At 46.5% G+C, this 17844-nt stretch overlaps 1 protein-coding gene across 7 annotated transcripts in view; it reads right to left on the bottom strand.

Moving 5' to 3' along the window:
* Positions 1-17844, bottom strand: part of unc5db (unc-5 netrin receptor Db) — an 80218-nt gene that overhangs the window by 3309 nt on the left and 59065 nt on the right. For 6 of the 7 annotated variants that reach the window (XM_062454168.1, XM_062454170.1, XM_062454172.1 and 3 more), the window contains 7 exons: positions 16704-16889; positions 13844-14209; positions 12599-12683; positions 6702-6873; positions 3228-3455; positions 1542-1691; positions 173-337 (listed from right to left, as the gene is read on the bottom strand). In XM_062454168.1, the coding sequence (XP_062310152.1) occupies positions 173-337; positions 1542-1691; positions 3228-3455; positions 6702-6873; positions 12599-12683; positions 13844-14209; positions 16704-16889 (1352 nt within the window). The remainder of the gene's footprint in view (positions 1-172; positions 338-1541; positions 1692-3227; positions 3456-6701; positions 6874-12598; positions 12684-13843; positions 14210-16703; positions 16890-17844) is intronic. The other variant, XM_062454171.1, reaches the window with a different exon arrangement.

The raw sequence follows: 17844 nt of genomic DNA, 5'->3' as shown, positions 1-17844 counted from the left end.
AATTACTTTTTTTAAATACAAACACAAACACCGAAGCCTATAAAAAGCACTATCTAGAACAGCAAACACAAGCCCTGGAGAGCAGACTTTTCTGTCAGTGGAGCCACATCCTCTAGAGGTTAGATAAAGGTTGTATGAAAGTAAATGTCCTCCACCGGAAACCCCTCCTCACCTCTGCCACGGCCGTGTAGACCTGCAGAATCTGCTCGTGACCCTTGACCTGGCGCACGCTGATCTTGCAGGAGAGCTGGGTGGTGGTGGGGCTGTATCTCTCCAGGGAGAAGGCACAGTGCAGGGGCTTCTGGTTGCTGTACCACACTTCGGGGAAGGAGAATTCCTAGCCCAGGAGAGGGAGAGAGCGTTAGGTAAAACCCAGAGAGAGAGAGAGAGAGAGAGAGAGAGAGAGAGAGAGAGAGAGAGAGAGAGAGAGAGAGAGAGAGAGAGAGAGAGAGAGAGAGAGAGAGAGAGAGAGAGAGAGAGAGAGAGAGAGAGAGAGAGAGAGAGAGAGAGAGAGAGAGAGAGAGAGAGAGAGAGAGAGAGAGAGAGAGAGAGAAAGCCTACTGGGCTTCTAATATCCCCCCACATGAAATGACTCAGCATCTGTCCTTCACGTGGGTCACACCTCCAGCAGTCAAATTTGTGCAAGGAGGTGCGGTCTTCGAAGTCCCGCTAAGCTATGCAGACACAGCATTATGTATGGTAATACATCTTTGAGAGGCGCAGGGTATAAAAAAAAGAAGATCATTGCAAATATAGCCTAAATCCCACTTAATTCTCGTAATGGAAGCCGCTCGCAGGCTAAGTATTACACGTGATATCCGGGAGCAGGGGAATGGGAAAATAAACGCCTTTGATCTATAATTAATTTCTGCGGCAGCGGGTACGACTGAGGGAGGGCGTCCTTGACCTCCGATGCCCCCCCCCCCTCACTCCATCGTTGCATATTAAAGTGACCTGTACACCGTTCACAGCGGAGGTAACAGGTCACCCCTTCATAATAGCACCGTGCCCGGCTACGTCAACAGAAAACTTAACCTCCCCGCTCCTCCGCCTCTGATCATCCGGCGCGATGCAGGGACGCGCCGGATAATGGAGAGGTGCGGACCTGACGGACGCGGAAAGGCTGCTTCTCTTTGGCGCTAAAAGCCGACTTGATGTACGGTGTGGGTGGCGGCCATTACTCTCCGCCAGCTCTCTGGAAGAAGGCAGGTTCACTGAGGATGTCTCCTTCCAAAGACCCTCATAAATTAGGGAGGATATGTGCGCGAGGCTGGCGTTCCGGGCACCACACACATACCTCCCAGTGCATATGTAATAACTGGTTGTATTGTAAGGACAAGATTGGCTGTTTGAGGGGACAACATTGACAGAGGTGTATTATCACTGCTGTGCACTCACAAGTCGGCAGTAAATGTTTAACTATCAATAAAACGTCCTTCTGTGAGATTGGTATTTGGTAACCGCAAAGTCAACAGTCTCCAGCTCTCGAGTTGCTGTGTCTCAAATTAATACATTTCCCTGAGGCGAAAGATTGGAGGTACCTGACAGGTGGTGAAGGGTTTAATGCTCCACAGGAACTGGGGGACGTCCTGGATGGACACCTGGAGGCTGAAGGTGTTCCCTCTGAAAGGCAACATCTTGGGCTCCTCAAGGAGCTGACCACCTCTGCTCGTCTCTGTGGAGACCACTCCCTACGAAGGAAGAGATGGGGGGGGAACTCAAGAGAACTGCACTTCCCTTACACCGAAACGGACTCCTCGAGAAAGACATGTGCCAACCCTGAGCGTAGTATGAAAGATTTCTTTGAAAGCAAAGAAAAAAAGCAAAGAAAAAACTCTATAGGACTCTGCTTCTCATTAGTGTTAAATTCGAAGCCACATGGCAACAGATTGAAGTTTCAATTTAATGCACTGGATGAGCATGGATCAGCAAACGGCCGTCTCCCAAATTGAATTTACTATGATGAAAGAGCTCTTTGATTCAGGCTCTGAGGTATTCATCTGTCATCATTGTTCTCTGCTCCGGTGAGACGTTTCAATGCCTGGCCTGTCTTTTCCCTGTCACCTAAATCACAAAGGAAGAGACAGGGAACAGAGCAGTGACTAATGCCTGACCAGACTGATTGATTTTGACTAAGCATGTTTGTGTGAGCTGGTGTATTGACTTGACGTTGTAAGTGCTCTAACAAAATCCCTTTGGCAAAAACAGGATAGAGAAATGCTTGGCAAAAAAAAACCCATCTGAAAACACGGAGCTAGGATAAAGTACAACCCTGTACCTTAGTCCTTCTGTGAATTCTGTACAGTTACAACCCTGAATTCAGTCAGACAGATCACAGCACATCCCTCTTTTAAATGATGCTCAAAATTATTCTCATCAAGACCTTGTCATAGCCTCCATCTTTGACCTTGAGAGAGAATTCCTTCCTGTTCCCGTGAAATTAGGTTGCGGGTGCCAATACTAATGTTTTCATTGTTAAAACCCAGTAACATCCCCCTTTGGACATTAAGCAGCCCTCTACGCCCCACAAATGACCCCTCAATTTCATCACACGCACTATATTGATCCAACACGGTGACAGCGTTCGGTGGGGAAACGGGGAAACGGGGCACGGGAGAACACAAACGGGAGCGGGAAGGTGATTGTGCCTGTGTACAGTGGGCCTTGGCATCTGCTCGACAGGATCGGAATTTACAAACCGAATCCAAGAGGCGTTTTAAAGCCAGCTGCTGATGACGGCTGTTGCTGTTCTATCGCGGCAGAACAAACAGCACATTCTTGGAGTTGGGTTATGTTCTCTTGCGTCTCCGAGGTGGTTGGTTCCTTTCATCCTGGCTTATGACATATCGATGCATAAAGAACTTGCGTTTACCGACGTTTCTGTTCAAACACGATAGAGCGGAAAGGTATACAGCTAGCACTAAGATGCCAGGGAATGTCGTGTCTTGAGTAACCTTACTCCTCTCCCCATCATCCTCTGTCTCAGAACACTCGGCGAAGACGTTTTAAAATCACCAGCATCACCACTGTGTCAATTGCTGCAATCGATACAAGGCTGGCTTCACTCACTTGTAAGACAACTGTCCTTGCATACCCAGACAGGCACACCCTTCTCTGCAGCCACCCAAAAAGGTCACACTTTACCGTCAAACAGGGAGGTTGTCCCCCGTAACGTCTGCCATAAGAAGACGACAGACATCCCCGCCTGCTTCCACCCACCGTCCTACCTGAAAAGCGTGCGGCGTGTCATCCACACAGTAGACCCTAAGGCTGTAGCCCGTGGAGCTGGCCCCCGCGCCACCAAACACGGCCAACTTCAGCCTCTTCACGGCTGCCTCCGTGAGAGGTTCCCCAACCAAGGCGTAGGAGCCAGGCTGCCCCAGCAGCAGGTGACAGCTGGCGGAGTCCAATAGACAGTAACAAGATGTTGACTCATCCTCGACTGACATCACTTCCTGAAACACACAAAATATACCAGAGTTGGCACGCAGACAAGATAGCTAGGCAATTTATTTAATGATAAGAAATTGTGTCAACCTTGGGGAGAGAAGTGAATAGAGTGAGCAAATATGGATGGTCTTTTCCTTTTGTTTTTTTTCTTCACAAATTGGAAGCTAAAGGCACTTGGATATGAGTTGCATAATTATTATGAATAGTGCAGAAAGGCTTTTTGTATAGGTGTGCTGAAAGTGTTTGTCAGACGCAGATCACTTTAGAACAAAATTATATTATACACATGATTTTATTTATGGAGATAGACACTGGAGGTGGTAAATACTTTTCTTTTAGCAAAAATGATATATTCACACGATTAGTTTTCAAGATGATTTCCCGAACGTACTATGTCCCAAACTCCGCTTTCACTCAAAGAAAAGAAAATGTAAAAGAAAACACATTTGTAATGATTATTTTTTACCAGTTGGAGCTCTAGTCTGGTTTCAAATATACCGCATTGCATGGTGATGAAGAAAGTGTTTTGTCCGTCTCTTCATAAACGGAGTGACTAAGTTCAGTTGAGTTCTGGATTTTAATAAGTATAATCAATCTGCAGATTGGGAGAGAAAACCAGACCCCTGACAATAAAATGACAACACGACACCAGGCTTAGGTCTCAATCATGTCTCTCTCAGCTCTGAAAGCCGGAGGACCATCTTTTATAGGGCACAAGAATGTAAACATAGATAGTGACAGTCAGGCAGTAATGACGTTTCAACAGTCTCAGAGAAAGAGATTCACTGCTCCCAACACATGACAACTCTCAGACTAGAGTTCATAGTTGGAGCTCTCCTTGTAGTCATGACAAGGAACGTTTAGCCAGTACTTTCTCCTGACCCCGAACATATAGACACAATATACTCTTATTAATAGCAAGCTTACATGAGAACGTACAAACTAGTATCCAATGACTAGTTCTATTGATTAGTGAATAATGTAAGCACACAGGAAATCCCAATTTCTTCCACAATGGCTAAGGACTAAAGAATCCCTAAATAACCCAATGGCTGTAAGGAGTTAATAAGATACAGAGGTAAGAAGTGTAGCATTCTCCGGGTCGTCAGTCCGCCATGACCCTCGTGACTGTTGTAGAATACCGATTCAAATACTAAAACAGTGTGGCATTAAATATGTAATAAAAGGGTAGGCTGTATTTTAATAGCCCCATGCCCTTGCTGGTTACGATGTTCAGAAGTCTCGTTCCGTGATGAATATGCTAATATTTTCCAGAAACCTCAGAGGTGTCTGTGTCTATTCATATGTGAGTGACGCTCACAAGAAACATACGTCTTGTATTCATTTAGGTTCACCTCAGGTCTGTTTTCTTGCAGAACTTCTTAGTTAAACTACAAGTGGTATGATTCTGATTCAATCTGTCTATTATTTCCGAGACAAAATAGCAAACCAAAAGGTTAGATAAACAACAAGCCAAGCATAACTAAACAGAACAATGAACTGACAGCACAAATCCGATCTTTCTTCTTCTATGGAAGTTGGAATGACCTCCAGCAAGATAGCAGTTTAGAATTCGTAGTGGTGCATGTTTACATTTCAAAGAAAAAAAATATTGAGAGTAACAAAGGAGATAAATAGTTCTTATATAAACCAAAGGGTCAAAAGGCCGTATTAAATTGAAATGAAGCTCCATGCCAAAAAGGCTCAATGTGTTCTTGCCTGAGGTAATGCAGGGATGCACGCAATGGCTTGTTTAATTACCTTACCTTGGGCACACATCCCACATTCATTGGTTGTAACAACAGTATTGAGGGCAGAGAGGATTCAGGGCCAAAATCAGTTGCTACTCTTTCTAAAATAACAAGCAGTTCTAAGCACTGACACCACACAACAGCCAGGGGCAATACTGCAATATTCATTCATCTGACCCCTGTTAGGCTTGACAGAATTTAGTCTGAGGTCCCATTGTAATTCTTGCCAAGGAACCCTCTTAATTATTTCCTCTTTTCACTTGTGTTGTTCGAAAACACATTTTTATGAACAAATAATGTAAATTGAGGACATTGATGGTGCTTGTGGAGCCCCTGGGTTGAGGATTAAGTACTGTACTTGGGTGAAAATGGGCTAGTAGACTGGTCTTTTTCACACTAAAGAACAATGAAAAAAATACATTCAACACTCAAGGCAAACAAAACGACGGACAACAAGAATGTATGTGAAATATGTGAATGTACGTGGACTTTGCATGCTCTCACACGGGTTCCTTCCGCAAATAAACACGTGCAGAACAGATCGCTCTCCTGGTCCCAGGTCCCTGACCAAGACATGGTTGAATACTTGGACTTGGCCCCTGGGCACTGTTGATGTGGCTGCCCACTGCTCCTGGCTGAATGTGTCCCATTGACGCCCTGGCATGATTGTGTGTGCATGTGTGTGTGTGTTCCAACGCTCCCTGCAGTTGTGTTTGTATTCACACTGAGATAAATAAAGGATTATTTTCTTCAAAATACCTTTACGATTTTCTTTTCTTTCCTATCCAACTATAAAATGTGCCTTTCTTTCACAAAACACACTAATCCAACAGGTCCAGGCTAACAGTGAATGTTCATCTTAAAGAGAACGACAGTCTGATTCAGCAGGCTGCGAGTCAGACAGGGCCTGTGTGACTCAGGGTCAGCGGGGAGACCAGCTCCATGCCTGTCGCCCTGATTGCCTCACGTCCGTATCCATTGTGGCGTATCCATCCAGATCCCACAATCGATCCCAGCACTGTCTAACAGGCCCTCGTGACCTGTCGTTACCCCCTCGGACTGACACAGACATGTGCATCTTCTCTGCTATCGCATTGCTGTAATTGTTTCTTTTTTCCCCCGGCAGTCCTAGATTTATTCCCTTCAGGCGCACCACCTGCCCCCGCTGTGGCTTTAAACCTGGATCAATCCCAAGAATCACCGCTGCCCCCTCGATAGCCTTTTACGCATCACACGCTCCCCACTCATCAGACATCACAAAGGGCCTCACAGAAAACAATTTTCGCATGAAACGGTCCCATTCTGTCCCCTAGGTCAGACAATGAAAGGACACGTCGAACAAACCCTGTCATCGGGCGTCAAGAACCAGTGTAAGCTTTCTCTCGCTAAGGATAACAGACCGTGAACCCAAGGTGTTCAGAATTGACATCAACCAAGTTAGACGGACTCAATTGTTTCCATTATCGTCGAATAGAGGGAAGACGTCGGGGCTCATCTCACCTCCCACATGTTTTGCGCTGTTTTCCTCCTAAGCTGGATGTTCCAGTTATCCGGGTTCACTTCGCAGCAGTGAGCTATCGTCATGGCCAGCGGACTATCAAGTTCCAGTCCCGGAGGTCCGTACGTCACCTCAGGTCCCAGCAGAACCTCACAGCCTCCCTCTGAATTTACACTGCAAAAGAAAACAACAACACACACAAAAAAACAGGGAGCCTATGATGTCAAAATTGCTATTTAGATATTTATTTTATTTTTTGGTACATAAAAATATAGCCACTGAATTTCCTGTTGTTTCTGTGTATTGGAGAACAGTACATAGTATTTAATATGAAATGTGCTCATTCTAAACGGATTAAAATAGACCAGCCTTGTTATTTCAATCTATATAAGACTGTCCTAAATGATGGCATTGTTCTAAAAAGGGTTAAAAACTCTCTTGGGTGCTGATCGCTCCATGACTCTGAATATTCATCAGCCTGTGTTTATCATCTTGAAGTCCTTATCTGCTCTTTCGATCTCTCCCTGTGGTGGTGCTGCATGAAATGAAAGCAATTAATGAGGAAAATCTAATGAGAGCGCCGGACTGTCATGCAAATTCAACGCAGCACACACACACGCTAAGCCTGCAGGTGTTTTGCTTCTCCGGAATCACAGCTGAGTCGTAAAGTCAGAATACGATTTACCTTCAAATTGGATCGTGTTCATTAAAGAGGGACGACAATAAATAGCTTCTGCCGTACTGCCTGAGGAGTTGCACGGCACGTTTGAAAAGGGCAGCTGAGATCAAGGTGGTGCCGCGAAACGCCTGAGCAAAGCCCTCTAAGCTCATATCCATCATCACACATAGAATATCTGAGAGCTGTGATTTTTCAAAATGTCCTACGCTGAATAAAAAGTGGCTTCCACCCACATCCAGGAGCAAAGTGTAATCGTACCCAGCTCACGGTTCACAGACACGAAAGACGTTGAAAACCTTCAGAGCTGAATTGCTCCACCAGCGGATTGTGTTGTGCGTGCTGAGCGCATTGTGTTGTGCGTGAAGCTGAAGTGTTCATAAACGGCATCTGTGCTCTGCCTAACCGGTTAGAATAGCCATTCAAACAGGCCAATCATTGTGCTTCCCACTGATCATAAACATTAAGGTTTGTTCTCTTCAGATATTTTATGCAAGACTCCCACCTTCCATCAATGTGCTTACCAGTTTCGAGGGTGCTTCAGCGACAGCCTGACTCCTATAACTCAGCCGCCGAGAACATCGAAATGATAAGTGCGCACTTGATGTGTGACACACACACGAGAACCCCCAGCTAGTCTGAATATTCGAGGGATAGCTAACGCCATGTCATGCCATTAAGCAAGGGCTGATCTAGAGATTTTCATTCGGGGTGGCAATGGGGTGGCAGAAGGAAGTTGTTGGGTGGCCTCCTGGAGGCGAATCAAAATCCAAAGTAGGGGGGTACAGTACTCCCTATGGTAAATGATTAGGCTATAACATTGTAGTGTAAATTACAGTAACATTAATATTATTTATTGAAATGTACAAATAATATTTTCCATGGGAAGATTGAGGTTCATGTTGTTTAATTGTAACTTGTTTCACTACATGTTCTTATGGTTCTTCCCTTTGGGCTTTTTTTTTCACAATGTATGCTTCATGTTCTGGCTACCCGCAATGCTTGGGGCTATCTCGTTGTTATGATCAGTGACCTATGCACTTTTTTAAAGCTCTCTCTTGGAAGTTGCTTTGGATAAAAGCGTCTGCTAAATGCATTAAAAAAAAGGAAAAAAAGATTGGGGTGGCAGTATTTTTTATTGGGGTGGCAGCTGCCACCCCTTGCCACCCCTTAGATACGCCACTGCCATCGAGTTACACGGTAGCTTCTTCTCAACAGCGCCACAGTGTTCTTTTCACTCAGTCGAGTAGCCGTAGCTCGCAGACAATCGTTTTCGGTTCCCAAGGCAGGAGAGCGTTTGAATACTCAGAAGGGAGTTCTGATCCCTTAGCCAACAAAGAAGAACTTGATCGCACATATAATAGGGAGAGTCGGTAAAGAGCAGATTAACTGGGCTTTTCAGTAGCGTAGCACTTTCGACCATCGTCCAAAAGGAAAAAGAAAAAAAAGTACAAAAATAAGTTGCCTCAGGCTTTAAACTGTCCTTCTCCACTCCGATTGTCTCCCTGTAAGGCCACCTCCTTGGCACTAGGCGAGGCGGCATTATTCAAAGTGAGTGATGACTCACTACTGTGGGAGTTAGGATCCGTGCATAGTGGCATATTGGGTAGGGAGAGGAGCAGCCGGTTTAATAAATGCACACATTAACTCGGTCCATTAGCTTCACCTTTATTTGCGTGTACTCTCCCCCACCTGCTTGTCCCACTGGGTTTTTGTCAATGTTTAAGAAGGTGCAGTTGTGCTGAAGAGGATATTAGGATGATAATCAGACAGGCAGTTCCCTACTGTCTTATATCTGGTGACCTGGATAGTATACATCCTTTAACATTTGATGTCTGAATATTTGTCTCTTCTCCTAATAGGTGCAAGCTCAAATGTCAATAGAATAAAACAATTCCCAAAATTTAAATAGGAAATGTGGAATGGAAAAAAACGCAAATGTGTTCCTAGTGATGCGTTAACCTGCTAAAAGTCTGCACCTGTGGTATTATGGAAGGCCACACTGAGACCACTACGAGTCACTCCGACTTCAATCAGATAAGGACTTCGGTATGGCCAATCCCTTTGGGGGGTGATTACAGTAGGATTGACCAGATGCTTATGGTCAGTCTCCAAGGCAGTCAGAGTTCCCAAATCGAAAGCAAATCTAAACCCCCTGTCTTGACGGAACGCCGGCTGTGGCCTGCCATATTCCAGTACTTTCTCCAAAGCACACTGACTTTCAAAATGAACTTTTTAAGTCTGATTAAAACCAGGTAGTTTGTGCTGGAGTCTAGACACACCGTGCAGTCCATTTTGTCTGAGACCTTCTCAGTACCTCTTATGTGTGCCGTAGGTTGTCAGTTCAAACTTTAAAGACAGATGATCTGAGATAACATTTGCAGGTTGAACCACTTAGGGTGAGTACAACTTTTTTCTTTGGCATTGTTGAAGGAATGTTCACCGGAAAAAGACGTTGACTTTGCTTGCTATTGCGGTGGGATTTTTGTGAATAAAGGTCTGAGGGTCAGAATAACTTGTCTTTATCTGTTTATTCTTGCAGCAAGAAGGAGCAGTTCTAAAACAGCACTATACGGTGTCTGGATGAGAAGGGCTCTGAACTATCTGAATGATCTGAGCACTCTTTTAACGAGTAGTTCCAGACAGTTACGTGATCAGTTCAGAAGCCACAAGGAAACAGGTCGTAGAACTAAATACAGATGTTCAACACTAGAGAGAGAACTTAAAATAGGAAAGAGGAACTTGTGTTGGAGAATCCCTGCGCAGGGATTCTCCAACACCTGGTGGTTTTTCTGTAGGCAAAACCACCAGGGTCAAACAGTCAAGTGGTTAAACGGTTAATCAGTGAGTGGAAACCAAAGAACATTCTAGCTTGACGGAAGTTAAAACTTAAGAGATAACTGTTCTAGGCCAAAGAATATTATAGACATCTTAAAGAAGGTAATTTTCTATCACACTATACCTGCAGGTGTCAAGGAATGAATGAATGAAGGAGGAGGAAACAAGAGAAATGGAATCTGTCCTGCACGTGCCACAATAATGAGTCTCACTCGAAGATCTTAGAATACCACCAAAGCTAACCGTTTTAGACGGATTTCCTTGAACCTTTGACAGACTTCAAAAAAACATCCTCAAAACGAGCTTTAATGGAATTCTATGATGGTGTGGAAAAGTCTGTGGGATGAGGATTGTTAGGCTCAGTCAAAGAAAATATCCAATTCTCTGCAGGGCCCTCTGGCTGGGAAGGATAGACAGTGATTGACAGCTTCTCAGGATGACAAGCACACAAATGGAGTGAAGAGATGTCCACGGTAAACACATTCCCTCATATGGAGCAGAAAAATAAGCAGTTCAGCAGGATTGTAGTGGCTCGACTGGACACTGGACCAACATTCCAGGGCTGAAATGGCAGTATTTGATGTCCGTCCAAGGTATTTGAAATAAAAGTCTCTCAAATAAAACAAGCAAACAGAAACATCGTTTCTATGCGAGAGCATACAATTAACGCGCCAAGTAAAATCGCTGCCAGTTCCTGTGTTTGGAAAATGCTGAATTTTATTTTGATAGAAAGGAGTTCTGTCAGGTCACGTTTTGACCAAGACTCTGGGCTTTTCTTCCCTTCTATCACACTGTTCCCTCTCTTTGTTCTCACGGTGAGGTGTGAATGAGCCGAGACAGTTCACTAGGGGGGGAAGTGAACCTCCAGAGACCCCCGGGAGTCCTCCTGTCCATCATGGGGTCATTACCGGACCATGATGAAAATTCACAATCAAGATGAAAGACCTACAGATATCCAACCCCTGTATCCGTTCACAGCTATACTGTGTGTGTGTGTTTATCTGTGTGTGGACTATCGGCTTCCATCACAAACAAAAAGCTACTGGGCAGCGTTCTTAGAATGTGTCGATGTGAACGTTGTTGACAAGTTCAGCAACGGTGTACACAAGGTGTCTGGTGGCAGCAAGAAATCGAGACTCGTGTTTGTCTTGTTAAAGTCAGTCTGTTAAATTAAAGTCAACGGGAAAAAAAAGCCTTAGCCATATGAGCGAAACTTTTGCAGTTTCACCGGAGAGATCAAAGCCTCGAGTACCACCTGCGAGGCTAGAGTGCAAATTGACCCCCCCCCTCATCCTGACACCTAGGGGACCCCCTGTGGAGACTGCAGGATGGACGACACAGCTCTCGCTGGCTCCATCTGTCAGTGAGCCTGGTGTAAACAGAGAGAGGCCGGGAAAGACAGGAGCGATAGAGGGGAGAGATGTGGGGTAAGGGGTGATACAGGGTGCTGAGGGGGAGGGTCATGGAGAGGGTTAGTGAGTTGTTCTCCGACCACAACAAACTTAATTTGCCCGGTTCTTGTTTTTAGGCTGACTGACTGTATGCTGAAAAACACAGAATAATAAAACGGGCATATAATATCGTAGCTTGTGAGGCTACACACCCAAGCATGTTCATTTGCAGCAGTGCCACCGAATAATTGACTTGAATCCGATTTGTTCAAAGATATTTTTGTTAGGACATAAAGCCCATCGAAATCCTTTTTATAACGTGTAATGTTTGTTTGTTTTACGCACTTTGTTTGTTTTACGCACTTGTTCCGGGAGTACAACGGTACTTAGGAATGGTTCGCTTGACCCGATGTTAGTTTCCTCAAGGATCACAATGACTTTTGCTCAGAGACTTGTTGCTCTTGTGGTTAGTGGTAACTGATTTAAAATTGTTTGAACTTGCTGTGATATATTGTTTTTTATTATTGTTGCTTGTCTTTTTTTTTTTTTCCACAGGTACACTTGCACTTATAGCAGTTCATATTGTTTAATTGTAACTTGTTTAACTACATGCTCTTATGGTTCTTCCCTTTGGGCACTTACTTTGGTTGTTCACAATGTGTGCTTCATGTTTTGGCTACTCGCAATGTTTTGTGGCTATCTCGTTGTTATGATCAGTGACCTATGTGCTTTGTAAAGCTCTCTCTTGGAAGTCGCTTTGGATAAAAGCGTCTGCTAAATGAATAAATGTAAATGTAAATGTTTTAGGGGCAGCCACATGACTCGCCAAAACCATGTACATAAAATCCGTAAGGGTAGAAACATTCGGTAGAAACAGAGGGAGCCATGGTGTCCTGTCGAGGAAGACGAGGAGGTCTGAGAAGGACTGGCGGACGAGCAGACCAGCCAGATGGTTTGGACGACCTGTTTCATGAAGAAAGGGGGAGGATCTCACCTGGCTTCGCCTTGATTTATCACCATGTACATCTCCCAAGAGGTATCCTCCGCTATAGCTCCATGGGGCACCAGCAGGCTGACTCCTGACAAAACACACACACAATCACATACACACACACACACATACACACATAGGGCCCATAAGAATGAGATGTTCGTGCCACAGAGAGACTGGTGTTCTGTAAGCAGCTTTAGTCTAAGTGGGCAGTTAAATGACTTTTTTGTTCTATATTTTGGCTACCCACAGTGTTTATTGTTGCGTGCTCAACAGACAACAGCACAGGACTGAGTACAGAGCGTCCTAGCCATTCAGCTCTTAAAATAGGAGCTATAAAACAAACAATACAACAAAGAACACATAGAAAGTCCAGAGTGTATTATTGTTTACTGTCATAAGATAGCAGCAATTTCCCAAACAAAGAAATACGGTTGACAGATTAACAATAATATTCCAACAATGAAACTAGGTCTGGCCATGAGCACCTTTGCTATAATGACACATAAAAATCAGGCATGACAAGTGATTGGACTCTTCTGTGAAGTGCCACGTATGGTTGCCCATGGAGGGTTTGGTAATGACGAGAGGAGGGAGGGGTGGGGGGGTGCAGACCGGGGAGAGAGAGTGGTCCACTTGACAGAGGTGACACTCCCACTCAAACGCAGGCTAACACGTGTCCCCAGTGTCACCGGAGAGGCAGAGTACCCTACACAAACAAGGGCCCCGGGAGAGGGATTGTCAGTGCTTCGGCTCTCGCGGACTGTTGATCCCCCCGGGGCAGTCCTTGAAAACTCATCCAGTCCCTCCACTAAGAGTCCCAGCTTTGATAAGAGTCTGACCCCTGTTTGCCGGGGAGCACGTTGAGAGAAAACAAAGCTAGCACGCTTTACACTTCCTTCCTTAGCAACGGCAGTGCTGGAGCCTGGCAACATGTACAAAAATGTTATGGATGCACAAGCGTCCATTTGTATAGTACATTTGTACAGTACATTTATTGACACTTAAAGGAATCATAATTACAGTAGTATATACAACACCCACAGGAACAATTTAGTAAGTAAAATACATCTAGTGTAAAATAATACATGAAACATGGAGTGCGATATTACATCGCTTCAAATGATTGCACGGCTCTCAAGTCTCATGCATAACCTTGGATTTCTCAAGACCCCCCATTGTTATCCAATCGCTTCCTTGTTTGGGTAACAATTCGCTGCGTTCCCATGAAGCGGAAAAAGCGCCTACCTGTGTTTGGCACCACCAGCCGACCACCCAGATGTCCGAACACACCCGTTGTCTTCATCTGGTCTTTGGCGGGGGCGAAGGGCCCGTTGGGGGCAAGCACACACTTCTTGGTGCTGCGCCTCTCCACGGTGCCCTGGTCTCGGCCGAGCCCCCTGGGGAAGGTCTCCGGAAGGCCTTTGGCGTGGATCTCAGCGCGCTCGGCCACACCTAGTGAAACCATAAAGGAGCTCTGAACTTTGACCTTGATGTCGGGCAGGGGGTCAAAGAGCTCTTTGTCTATGGAGTCCTGGAAGCAAATGGGACTGCTGTATGTCCGGCCCACTGTTAAGTCTGGCTGCATCGCCGGGTTGAGAAGCAGTGGGTTTCCTACGGAGATGGAGAGAGACACACGGCCACACAGTCACCCCACAATCCGGTGACGTCGTTCGTCAGCTTTTACATGTGGTCGTGTAGATTGGGAGGCCTCGAACACAAGTCACGCTAAAACAACATGTCGGACCAGTCGGCGTGAAGCTTCGCGCGACCCACGATAGCGTGAAGACCAGAGACCAGACATGACTCGGAGCCAGAGCTGTCGTTTTAATTACCAAGCACACGCAGCATGATTTTTGGGGGGAATCCATCTGTTTCGAGTCTCGTTCCTTCACATCCAAGTCGCTCTTTTGGAGGAGACTAGGGTGGCCGGAGGGACCGAAGGGGTGTAGGTGAGCGTCCTGGATGTAAGGGGTCTTTCAGCAGCCGGCAGTGAGTCCAGCCAGTCACGAAGGGGGGTCTTCGGACGCGGCCATCAGTCTAGCGGGCACAGCCGTACAGGACGGGAGACGCGCCACATCTATCTGGCACGTCCAGACATCCGGGGGCCCCCAGGCCCGCCTGTGCCAAGATAACGGAGAAGTCACACAGTCCTTGCTGCCCAGCTGTTGCCTGGCGAGGGGCGCAAGGCGGGAGGCTAATGCTGTTTTATTTTTAGGGAAATCGTTAATTACGAGGTCTTGATCTGTGTCGGGGAATTTGGGCGTGCGTTTGAGTTTTTACCTCAAGACTAGAGGGTGTGCTTCTTTCAAGCTATGCTAGTCACTCTGGACTGAATCGATACGAAAATAGCATGTCAAATATAGCATGTAACACATTACATTACATTTAGTCATTTTAGTCAACACTACATGGAATACTTTTCAACAAGTTTGGCAAATTGTATGTAACTTAGGAGATACTTCGAAGCTATGCAGCGTGTTGTGAAATATTGTCTCTCAATTATAAACAATTTGCCACTGATTCTAAATGCTGGAGAGCTCTGCTTAATGGCAACCCTACAGTATATCTTTAACAAGTATAAATTGCACCCTGCTGGACATTGTTCAATCCTCCGGCCTGACATCTGATCAGCAGTATTTTCGTCTTCGTTTTCCTCTTTCAGTCCAGTGGAGAATAATCTGATTATCGCTTGAGTGTGCATATTAAAATGGAATTGCAGGAGTGGGTATGAGAGAAGTTAATGAAATGGACCCCAGGTTGAATACCTTGAGGGATAGGTCTGGAATTGGACCTCTGATTAAAAATCACTGAGAGGCAAACGTAATGCAGAGAGGCAGGGTCAGGTCGAAACATTCATTCACCAGTCGGCATAACACCGTCTGAGGCAGAGCTAGCTGGAGCGTTTAAGGGCTTTTTCAAGCAATTATAAGGCATGAAAAGGTACTGATTCCCTATTACGTATGGGGTTTAAATTGTGTTTTTTTCTTCCTTTGCCCAGTCTGTGATAGCACATGATACTGTTGGCTTATGTTAAAGGTCTTGGAAGGAGGCAAAAAACATCAACAACAACCCTTTTTTTTCTTGGTCAAATAAATAAATAAGCAGGTTTTAAATTGAGGGACGGGAGAATATTTCAGAGGCTCCTGTACGGCACTGATGGAGAGGGGGAATGGGATGTGGCCGTTGGAGGGCACAGCAGGCGGCTGGCAGTAGGGGAAAGCTGGCCTATTTAAATAGGATTGATGACCTGCCGGATGTAACCCGGCATACTGTTGCACACACACACACACCTAACCCACCCCCACCCCACTCCCTCAGCACACACACCCCCACACCTCACATCCACCCACACACCCCACGCCCTTCCTGCCCTCTCCCTAGCCAGCCACATTGGTGAGTACTGGGCATGAGTGACTTGGCAGGCCTTGGGTTGAGGGGGGGGGGGGGCTCAGCATGGCTCCTGCATCCCCCCCCCCCCATCCCCCTCCACCTCACAGCGCTGTCACAGGGAGCTAGGATGGATCGCCCTCCACCGTTGTGGCTATCACTTGCGTTAACCCAAAAGTGTCAGTGACAGTAATATGAACGCCCGTAGCTAGGCCGGCCTGTTCACACCGCCACAGCCACCGTTATGAGCAGAAGTTATTGCTGTGCACAACAAAAATGGAATGGATGCTCACTGTTCCATGCTTTTCACATTTCTCCGTCAGTGCCTCGGCCTGGCGATACCCGACGGGGGAGGGAGGTGGGGGGGGTGCGGGGGAGGGGGTTGGGCTGGGGGTCGTTTGCTCGACAGTCAAATGTGCGGTCTGTCGTAGGATGGGACGATGTTGTCCGTCAAAGAGGTTTTTATCGCTCCCCCGCGATAACGAAGGGTGATGCCGCAACGCCGCGAGGAGGAGCGGTCCTCTCGCCGATCACGAGAACATAAATCCTCGCCTCGACGTGGACGGCGTGAGCTGTGTCGCTAACACAGACCATCAATCAGCCGGGGGGGGGGGGGGGGGGTTCTGTCTTGACAGGGGGGGGGGGGGGTCCTTGACAATATGCGTCTTCTTGGCCTTGTGTGCCACGGGCCATGTCTCCATAAAGCAGCGGCGCTCACCTTGTCGGGTGGTCTTGAAGTTGAACGACTGGAAGCCTCCGGAAAGCGCGGAGGAGTCGATGACGTCCACGCCGTACTCCCTCTGGCTCTTCCTGTACAGCATGAAGGCCACCACCAACGCTGCCATGGCGACAGCTCCCGCCCCGAGACCCGAGTACAATGCCACCTCACTGGAGCCCTCCATGCCTGTCACACAAATACAGCGCTTTCATTGATTCGTCGGGCCGAACGAGAAATTATGTATGTTTCCCAACTCAAAAACTGCAGATGCTAGGTTGGAAATTATGGGATGGCAATGACAATGAGAGTGCAGTGGGAAATGTGATGATAGAGTTTAACTAGGGCCGTGCCTTGTTATATTTTGAAAGAATCCTTTTTTTTTTCCATGAGTCCCATGCGTCACTATTTAGCCGAGACAAGAAGGAATGAACATGAGTCTTGCTCCTTTTATCATCCGTACCTAACACACTATAGCACAACTGAGGCAGTGACTGTTGTACCTACATTCAGACCCGCTAGTATATACACAACAGACCTAATGGACATCCACTTAAACGGATCACGGTGGAACACCCAAAGGTCACAACTGGTGTCCGTCGCCAAGAAGAAGCAAATGATTTCAAAGTATCCCCCCATTAGCCCGACTGCAAACCCAGATGTTCCGTCGCTTCCCTCAAGCGCTCCTAATTGAATGGTAGGCGCCTGGTGGCGTACAGCAGCAGCCAGGACGTCAGACCGGCGTCGAGTCTCAGGGAAGCGTCAGCCTGATGGGCTCTCGTTAAGCAAACCGGCGGAGCTAGCCAAGTTAGCACCTGACAATCATTTCCGAGGTGCGAGGGTGAACGTGCGCCGGAGAACCCCTCGGGATCCGCCAGGGGAACGGGAGGACATGGCTCCCAATGGGTCAAATGAGCTCATTTGCAATTATTACACTCCATTAATTAACACGCACAACGTAGCACATGTTCACTTGTCACTACCGATCCATCTCCCGGCCACGTTTCAAAGTGAAGATGTATCACTGTGTCACTCGAGAAGCGTGCACCAGGGGCTGAATAATGTGACGTGGGAGCTTCTCAGTTATTCAGGGAGAACCACGGGAGGTCGGGTAATGAGATGAATAAGCGCGTCGCTACTGCGA

This window comes from Osmerus eperlanus, chromosome 28 (genome assembly GCF_963692335.1).
Source record: "Osmerus eperlanus chromosome 28, fOsmEpe2.1, whole genome shotgun sequence".
NCBI classification, from domain to species: Eukaryota; Metazoa; Chordata; class Actinopteri; order Osmeriformes; family Osmeridae; genus Osmerus; species Osmerus eperlanus.
This window is presented reverse-complemented; position numbering and strand designations above follow the sequence as displayed.